General features: G+C 51.5%; 1 protein-coding gene across 2 annotated transcripts in view; it reads right to left on the bottom strand.

The window, feature by feature from the left end:
- Window positions 1-818: 818 nt before the first annotated feature.
- LOC144942020 (uncharacterized) overlaps window positions 819-10,041 on the bottom strand; it is a 32,793-nt gene continuing 23,570 nt past the window's right edge. For both annotated transcript variants that reach the window (XM_078868630.1, XM_078868631.1), the window contains exons 3-5: window positions 7,841-8,831; window positions 4,070-4,130; window positions 819-1,284 (exon numbers count right to left, since the gene is read on the bottom strand). In XM_078868630.1, coding sequence (XP_078724756.1) covers window positions 1,215-1,284; window positions 4,070-4,130; window positions 7,841-8,831 — 1,122 coding nt within the window. In that variant the 3' untranslated portion in view covers window positions 819-1,214. The remainder of the gene's footprint in view (window positions 1,285-4,069; window positions 4,131-7,840; window positions 8,832-10,041) is intronic.

Raw genomic sequence — 10,041 nt, 5'->3', positions numbered from 1 at the left:
GAGCAGCAGAGAGTACAGCCAAGGGGGGCTGTGTGAGAGAAACAGCAGCGGAGCTGCTGTTGTGGATCGGGCCGACATTGGAGTCAGCACCGTGGAGAAGCTACAGAGTAAAGACAGCCGTGTGGGTGTACAGCACGAACCGAATAATAAAGGACACTGAGCCAGACATCGTGGTCCAGTCGTTTATTACAAGAGTATGAGAGCTCGTGGTAAGCATTTACACCATTGGTACTTCATTTGCCAGTAAAAAGATATGATAATTGTGGTCTATGCAAACATGACTCCTCGTAAAAAAATGGTGTCAGTTTAGTTGCCAGATAAATGGGTAAAAAAACAATTATCATATTTTTTACTGGCAAATGATGTTCCAATGGTGTAAATTACTCTTCCATGTCGGTCAGACGTTTCAGAAGAGGTCCCCACCCTTCATCCCACCGCACGCGACCTGCAGATTGACTTCAATGTGGTGTACCCATGTACACAGCTGTGTGGACAGAGGTTGAGATTTACGAAACCCGCGCCATCGTTTCGACTGCCCCACCGGTAGACGGAGTTGAACCGGCGACCGCCTCAGGATTTACGTGCTCACCATGACACCGTGGCAGCATCTCGCACGTCGGCCTACTTGCTGTGCTGCCCTCCGAGCACCTCCATGCCCGTTGACCGCATCTGTGTATTGTCCACCAACCCTAGCTCCAAACGGTTAGATTAAGCGGTGGCTTACGACTGCTCCCACAGTGGTCACGCAGGCCATCGAACGTGTGTCTTGTGTTTGTCTCTCGCAGATACAAAGCACGTATTGTCCCTCTCGAGCGGGAGGCATTTTAATGTTCCAGACAACTTTATTATAATAAAAAAAATAGATATACATTTTGGCACGGGACTGCCTTTCACCCTGCTATAAACACAGCACAGACGGCGCTCCATATACAAACAACGTTCTCACAGGCTTCAAAATCACTTGCACGTCAACTCCCGTCATCGTGTTTTTTGCTGAATAATCACAATTTTTATTGTATTTTTCTTTTTTTTACATTTTAACAAACAGGCGTCTACGATTTATGCTAAGCAAAGTCACAACAGCAAACATCCTGAAACGCGAAACTTACAAATGCTTTAGAAAATATTCACACTTGAAGAAGAAGAATAATGATAACAATGTCATCAGTGTCGCTTGGTCGATGCTTTATATATATCCTCCGGCCGTGACCGCGTTACATGGGGACGATGTCGTTTCTTCTGCACAGGTTTTCAATGGTCGTGACGTCGAGGTGCGGGTGAAATCTGCGGCGGCAACGATACACGCACCGGGGTCAGCAAAGTGCCGCTCAACAGAAAGACTTTCGTCGGCGAGGGGGGTGGGTTTGGTATGTGCGGCAGCAGGCTGCGGCATGGACACCGTGCAGGAGAAATTCGGAACGTGTGCGCGGGAAACGTCGGCTGCGGTTAACAGAACGCGCCCCGGAGAGACAGCATCGTGCAAACGCATCACAAAGCACGCTAACGCACGGCTTGAAACAAATACATTGCGAACACAGAACGCGCTTATACGCGGCGTGAAACACATGCAATGCTAACAGTGTTAACTAGAGACTTGGCCACGTGATCTCTCTGTGTAATGTGGCCAGGGTAACCTGGGTGTAAGAGGGGGCACGGGGACCAGTGGTGTTATGAACCACTGGGTTAGAATTATGTCGAAAATAAAAAAAAACCGAAGCATTGTCTGCACACTCAAGTCGGCTCGTGTGCACGTGCTGGGTGGACTTACACGCTGCAGAATCGTGAGAGGCGTTACAGACATTTAGGGCCACCTTCATTCAACAGTAGATTTGACCACGACTGATGATGCAAGGGGAAACACAAGGTGACCGTTTGTGAATTCCAGCTTGACGAGTTTCTCCCGCCACGTTTAGACTTCCGGAACAGGCTGCTTTGTAAAATACAGAGAGGCCTTTGGGGCTTCTACACCGAATTCTAAGAATCCCAATTGTGCCAGCGTGGCTTCGGGACATCGTGATGATCCGGGTCGGCAACTTGACGCTGCTCGTGGATTATTATCCCTGCGTGCGTGTTCCCGCACTTGTGCAGCGCACGCGCACTCTCTGTGCTCGCGCGCTGCAGGTGTGGCCCTGGCTACCTTGTCTTGAAACAGCCAGATTACGTGGCGGTGCCACCGCTGCTGCTGCTGCATTGGCAGTGGCGCACAATGCACACGTAGCCAAAAAACTCTACACAGTCGTCAATAACACCGCGGCCTTAAAATGACAAAGTGTATAATAGGCGGCGTTCAGGACAATGCCCCTTCTTCGTAGCACATAGATAGGCCAGAGTTGTCAAGAGATGGGATTTGATAACGTGCTCATGTCCTTCATCTGTATGTCCACTCTACCTCTCTGGCCCTCCCGATGTGCTGCCAAGAAGCGCCATTGCCTAAAACGTCGCCTATTAAACACTCTTGATAAATCTGCAATGTTATCGGCGAAAGATGGTTTCTCCCCTATTTTTTAAATGAAGCACTTCACAAAGAGAATTGTAGGTGTCCGGCTGATTGAGCGAGTGCTGTTAGTGAACACCTATTACGGGTTGGGCTATCTCGGATGGGATGGGCAGGTCGTCGTGGATAGCAATAGCACCAGCATTGGGTCCTCAGTTTAGGCTGAGTTGACCTAGGAGAAGCCCAGGCCAGATTCGCCAACCAGTTTTAGTTAAACCCCAGATTGTTGGGCTAACAGAGCAGTGCGACCAGCCATGCTGCTCTTAAATTCCACTGCTTGATAATAAAGGGCGATCCATTTATAGTCACCCCACTGATTAATAATGATGCTCTGGACTTTCTTGTGAGCAGCTGATTGGATATTGTCAAAGCGATGGCTCCGTAATCGTAGATGTGGAGGAGTTTTAACATTTTTTTTATGAACCTAATTCGGATTCATCAGAGAGACGTAGAGACTTTGAAATGAATAAATGTTTTTTTCCCTACGCAACTTCATTCATATTATTTTAGGGAGGTTTCTTGTTCATGTTTTTGCTTGTTGCAGTTGCACCCGAGTCAAGAGCCGCATGGCTCACAGGGTTATAGCTAATAAAAGAAACTGAAACTAAAATGGATCCCCTGGTACAACGAAGACCATACCAACCGCCTAAAACCGACAGTCACATCACGGTGCCGATATATATTGCAATGCCGCAGCAGGTCACGTAACCCAATGCTGAGGCAGAGGGCACGATGTCGGGAGATACCTGCACTGAACTGTTACCGACAAAGCGTTGCCCAATACAACCGCGTCCGCTAATCTCCGCGTTTTAATTTACGCCACAGGCCCACACATCTGGTGACGTTTTCGAGTTCTCGTGAATATTTGCCGGCGCATGGCAGAGCGCGCGTGTGGCAATGCGTGCCCTAATTCGCGGGGCATTTGGGGAAGTGAGCGTTGCAAACCTGAACGTCTTCCCACTTTAGCGAGCGCCGATTGAGGCCAACGTTACATTACACCTGGCCACCTTCGTCTCCCCATTTGCTGTTGCTCATCGATTGCTGTTGCTCATAGACCACCAGGTAATCATTTAAGGCAGCGTTGACCCAGGGATAACTCAAAGCATGTTCAGATTCCAGTCACTGCGCTAGAATTCTAGCGCAGTGGGTGAACCACTCTATCTCCTCACCCCACTCCCCTTGTCACATACAAGGTACAGACAAAGATCCCCCGTGTAGCCTACACAGGCTGTTGGGGAACATGCTGGTAGTGAGCACCTATGAAGGCCACACGAGGGAGTGGTGTGGCTACCAGCACGCCTGGCCATCTTTGTCTTGACGGTGCTGATGTTTACACACCGTACCAGCTACTCACTTCAGGCTGGATTGACCTATCGGAGACCCAGGATCGGTTCAAATTATTGCCAAGAATGTTAACTGTGGTCAGGAATCGAACCCAGGTTACCGGGTTTGTAAAGCACTATGCCAAAAATCCCCGCTTGTAGCTTACAGAGGCTGGTAGGGCAAGTGCTGTTGGCAAGCACCGATAAAGGCCATACACACACTCATGAGAGCACACACAAAAGCAGAACTCACTTTCTGAAGATGGCATGGAGAGGTTTTGAGTCATTGCTGGCTTCTAATTCACCGTCTCGTTCTGAAATAGACAAATATACATTGGTCACTGTCAATGTGAAACGGTGTGTTGTGCTTACAATAACTTGCACACAAAGACAAAGATCCCCGTATAGCCGTAATAGACTGTTGGGACAAGTGCTGGTAGCAAGCACCTATGAAGGCGGGCACGGTACACGAGGGGGTGGGGTGACCAGCCCCACACCCGGACGCCCATGTCTCCCAAGTGGCGATGTTTACACACCGCACCAGATGCTCATTTGAGGCTGAGTCGACCTAGGGGAGGCCCTGGACCGGTTCAGATAATCGTTACTGGTGTTTGGGCGTGAGCAGGAACTGAAGTCGAGTCGCCGGGTTTCGTAGCGCAGTGTGCTAACCGCTAGACTACCACTCCCCACGTGCACACAGACACACCCACGCAGACAAATATCCCCTTTAATATCTATAGACTGTAGGCGCAAGTGCTGTTAGCTGGCCACCTTTGTCTCCCCTGTGCCGACGATGACCACACTGCACCAGTGTAATAATGCCTATGGGCAGTCCAGACCTGGGTCAAGTACATCTTTCCATGTGGTGATGCATCATGAGCAGGGATCGAACCAGGGTAAACAGGGATCATAACACGTGGTACCAACCAACTTGTCAATTCTGCAGATACCCCTACACACAATGTAATCATCGTTGTCTAGAGAAAGCCATTGTGATCGCGTGTCACAATCCAAATTCCGTAATTACCCATGTGCAAAGTGCAAAAAACACCACCTACCATTATGTGTATAGAGTAACACAGAACCGTATTACAAAAGAGATAATTGATCTTAATGAACTCTCGGCGGGTTTAGAGAAATGCAACTCAAAAGGACGAATGTCTCTTGTAGAGACACATCTATAAGTGCTCCGCTGCCCCACGAGACTTTACAGCTTTGATAAAGAGAGAAAAAAATATAAATACATTTTAGGCGACTTTCAGGTGTGCCGTCCGCAGCGCGAAATGTCACTTCGAGACTCCGCCCAAATGTTTCAAAACAACGTGAATGGATTGACGGCACAGGAGCGCTACGGTGGAGCGCGTGACTGTCCTGGTAATTCATGAAGGAACATCACCTGGACTGTGTTCGACGGCCGGGACATTGCCTCGGTGCATATCCGAGAAGCGTTTGGGGGGATTTCGGTGGCGTGCTCTCTCTCTCTTCCTATAACGAAGGAGCAGTCCCCGCGCACTGCGCTACGAACCCGGCACTCTGAGTTTGACTGCCGTGCCACGGCTAGCGTTAATCGCGTGCGATATGCAAAATTGTCCTGCCCCTCCCCCCCCCTTCATCAAACCCCAATGACCAGCATGGTCAAACAAGCTCCATTACTGGCACTGGGTTGGAAGGAATGGATCTAGCAGTGGATTTACGAAGGGATATAAATTATAATGTTTTAAATTATTATTATTAGAGTATTATTAATATATAAATTACGTAAATTGGACCTTCCGTTTCATGGCCGATATGTTCATACTCACAAGTCGACACTGTGAGCGTCTCAAAGCAGTCACGTCTGACATTCTGCAATTTAAGTCGTGACCAATTTCAAAAATTGCCGTTTGAGTTGCACCGTGCGTTGCGGCTAATGGTCTACCCTCGAAAACTACGTCGCCGTTTTTAAACGTCCCTTTCAGAGGGCGCAGCGCAATTTTGCTCTTCCCCGATCGTAAACAGAGGCGGCTCAGTGGCGAGTGTGCACTGGCAACTTGGGCTATTTAGCTGCGCAAAGATCTGCCGCTGAGCCGTCGTAAGCAGAGCAAACTCTGCTGGGCGAAATGCTTTTCAGCATTACTTAAGGTGCAGCACTGCAATTGCTTGCTCGTGCCGCTGCTAGCGGAAGGGTCTCCCCGCAAGAGGGTACTTTGGCCTACTCTTCCACTCTGGCCAGACATTTCGGACGAGGTGGGAGTACACCCCCCCCCCCACCCCGATTTACCCCACCACGCTCGATGTGCCCACCGACTTTGGTGTGGCTAGTCACACTTCTGGTTGGACACAGGTGGGAGGGGACTGAAGAAGCCTCCAGCAATGAATATGCTTTAGCCCCTTATCTACTTAGGCATGCAGTTAAACGCAGAGGGGGTAATTGTGTACGTGCGCATGTACGTATGTTAAACAATTTTTCTTGCACTGTGGTGTGGCTAGTGCCATGTTCGCCTTGCCCCCCTCCCCCCAGATTTGACGTCGGCCGCAATGCGCCACCCGTTCGCCGTTTGGGCTGAGCCAAGCTAGAGGAGTCCCAGGCCACATTCTACATTGAGAATTTCACTTGTTTGCCAAATGCGTGCCAATGACGACATTCCGGCGAAAGGGTTCACATTGAATTTTGCCAGTTCACTTGACTTCCGCCCATCACGTTGATTGACACATAGTATTGTGTAATAACAGACAATGCACAATAACATGCAAGAGCTGCAAATAACATAAACATTACAATGTCAATTAAATTGTATCTGCTTTGTACCATCTTCTTTTATTTGTGTTCCTTTAAAATGTATTCTTTGTACAGCTTTATGTAGAGTGACGTGTGCATATAATTTGCACGTTAATCTTGAATTGTAATGTTTACCAACAATACACTGAATTGATCAATTGTATCAATCGTCAGATCTGATGAGGGCAAGGGCCAGGTTCAGATATAGATGCAGTAACAGCCGCCATTTGCCACGATGACATCACCACAGTTCTCTTGCCAGGCTATGTGCACTTTGCCTCCAAGTACAGTTAATCATGTACATGCACACTATATATAGTCATATATATTATATTCTTGGTTCTTTCGGTAAAGTCACGTAGAAGGGAAACAATAAAATAACAAAAACATAATACAATAAAATTCTCACGACGTTTCGAATGCAACACAAGCAATCATTAGAATTTTCTTGCTGTGGATTTCACACCTGATGACGATTGCCTGTTTAATATTTTCCTTATTTTATTGTTCCCTTCTACGCGACTTTACCGAAAGAACCAAGAATACGAATCTCTGCAGTCACGAAAGCTTTAAGTCATATATATTAGCAAGATATTTAGATGTTAAACATATAATCACTCCTGTTGGCTTCTGGGAGGGTAAGATAGGCTATTGTTATTACTACTACTCTGGGTGTCGTAGCGAAGAAACGAGGCCTTGCCGACTGAAGGACACTTGGAGGAGTGTCAGTGTGCACACTGGGAGTTGACATTGCCCAAGCCCCAACATGGTTGTGTTTTGCAGAAGTTGGTCAAGCTCGTTGGTCTGGATATCATCTCAAACAGGCACGAAGCTAGACCTATAGCTGCAGAGACACGTTCTGTCAGTGAGCACCTACTAGGGCTAGGACTGCACAAGCGGGGGATGTTGTGGCCAGGACCATATCAAGTCACCTTTGTTTTGCCATTGCTGATATTCCCACACCATAATAGGTTCTCATCTAGTACCAAATCAATCTCGGAGAGGTCCAGCACAGTTTCAGATTCCAGCTGCCACCGTTGCAATCCATGATAAGGAATCGAACCCAGGGCAGTGGTATGAAAGCAATGTGCTGTAATCACTGCACCACTGCCTCCCAGCAACACGAACTAGCAAACGCACACATGGTGCAGCGTGCACCGATGAACTACGAACAAGGGCTGGCGTTTCCAGCACCGTGCTTGTACACACACGTACACACACATACAGCGCACTGCCAACATCGCCGGCTCACGACGAGTCACTCACCCGTTGCTCTTCCACATCGCAGGTCTAGCGAGCGGCCGAGAGGGTCGGCAGGAAGGCAGCACGTCTCAAACGCTGCTCGCTGCTGTTGCTGTTGCTGCTGCTGCTGCTGAATCCTGATGCTGGCGCCCCACGGTGCGAGCCGTGCCGGCCCAACGGGACAGGTGAGCTGCAGCGGTCGTGCGGCCAGGAAGGCCGGGTGGTGGTGATGGTGGTGATGGTGGTGGAGCGAGCCGTGGTGAAGCTGCGCCGCCGCCGCCGCCGCCGCCGCCCCGGAGCCGCCGCCGCCGCCGCCGCAACGCAGCGGCCTCGGGGAATCTGGCGCCGTGGCCGTTTCGGCCAGCGACCAGATCTTGGCCTTGCAGGGCGGGTGCGGCGTGCGCTGCCGCCGGCGCCTCTCGTCCTCCGCCTCGGCCTCGACCTCCGCCGCCGCGACCGCGGCGGCCTCTGCGCGGCCGCCCTCGCGTGTCACGGGCGACGGGGGGGCCGGCGGGGACGCCGACGGCGCGCCGCGCTCGGCCTCCCCGGGCGGGCCCCTCCTCCGCGGCGGTTGGGGCGACCCCGCGGCCGTCGCGGCCACGGCGGCGTCCTCCGGCCCGCCCGGGTGCCGCTCGCCGGACGACCGCGCTCGGTCGCCGCCATCGCACCCCGCGTCCTCCGCCTCGCTCGCGTCCAGCTCAAAGTCCACCTCATCGTCGTCGTCGTCGTCCTCGTCGTCGTCCTCGTCATCGCCCCGCCCCCTGCCCCTCTCCGGGGTGCCGGCCCACGGGGAGCCGGCGTCTCCGCGTTGGCGCGCGGCCGCCCCCGCCGCCGCCGCCGCGGCGTCGCCCGACCGGCTCTCGGGCCGGCCGTCCCGGTCGGCGTCGCCGGGGGCCGGGGGGGCGCCGCCGTCGTCGTCGCGGCCCCAGGGCTCCCCATCCTCGTGGTCGCCGCTCTCCGGGCCCCGGCTCTCCTTCTTGAGGCGGCGGCGCGCGTTCGCGAACCACGTGGAGACCTGCGGCAGCGGCGGCGGCGCGGGCGGCACGGGAGGCGCGGTTAGAGCGGCGCGCTCGGAGGAGACACGGCGACGCGCTCGTCGTGACGGCGGGAAGCTTCGTTTGTCAGAATTCAACAACACGCCGCGATGTGCGGCATCGCACGCGTAAGCGTCCGCAGCCTTGTCCAGACCACCGGGTCAATAGAAGTGAACGTGCGGCCGGTTTGTTGTTGAGACCGCCAACTCAAAGTGTTGGCGAGGGCTATCGAGATACTCGCTGCACTTGAGGGATGGTGGCCCACTCTAGAGATTTGAACCCAGGATCTCAGCTGTGCTGACTCAGCACTTTGACCTTTGAGCCACCCAGCCATCAGACCTTCGACTACTAATTCGTCTAAATGGTTTCATAACCAGCAAATGAAGGGTGTGCGAGCACGCCAGGCTGTGGAGTCCTATGAAACCGTGTAACGTTGAGAAACGTGCACTGCAATTAACTCTTGTAATTCATTTGCTTTCCACAGCTGCGTTCAAATCGTGTGCAACTGTAACACTTAAAACTTGGGGCCGTTGCACAATGGACGGAAACGCAACCGAGCTGACGAGCGAGAGAGAGAGAGGGACACGCGTTTCATCTCGGCTTAACTGCACCCGTATCGAAAATTATAGGGGCGTCAGGAAAACTAATTTTCTCGTGGAAACTAAATATTAACCTTCTTAGGAAACGGTTACATGGTTGTCAAACTTGCAAGTGGATTGTTTTGTCTAGCCTTTGAGAGTTATCCCACCATGATTGTCTGAACACAATGTATAATTTACAAATTAAATAAAACGCGGTCATTCTCAAGCCACCAACGGCCGAAGGACTCGATCGTTTTCTTTCTTTCTTCTACTCATCATACTTTACTACTCTGGGCAATACATGCTCGGGAAGGGAAACGGAGCCCAGGACTGACCCCGGCGTCAATCGTCACTGGCGCTCACCTTGGCAAGGGATCAAACTTATGTCACCAAATTCGTAGTGACGGTGTCTCCCTATCCAAATGGGCAATCGGACAGTGGCTCACCTCCGCTGTCGACCCTGAGGCAGTTGTGGAAAATTCCACATTGCTGTGGTGGGTTCTAGTTGATCACCCGCATGCCTATTGGGGGTACCAGTTTTTCCATGGGACAGCCACCAATAATGTCCTCACACAGATGAGTATATATTGTAAACACATTCCTCCTGCTG

This window comes from Lampetra fluviatilis, chromosome 26 (genome assembly GCF_964198595.1).
Source record: "Lampetra fluviatilis chromosome 26, kcLamFluv1.1, whole genome shotgun sequence".
In the NCBI taxonomy this organism is placed as follows: Eukaryota; Metazoa; Chordata; class Hyperoartia; order Petromyzontiformes; family Petromyzontidae; genus Lampetra; species Lampetra fluviatilis.
Note: the sequence above shows the minus strand (reverse complement) of the source record. Positions and strands in the feature narration are given on the sequence as shown.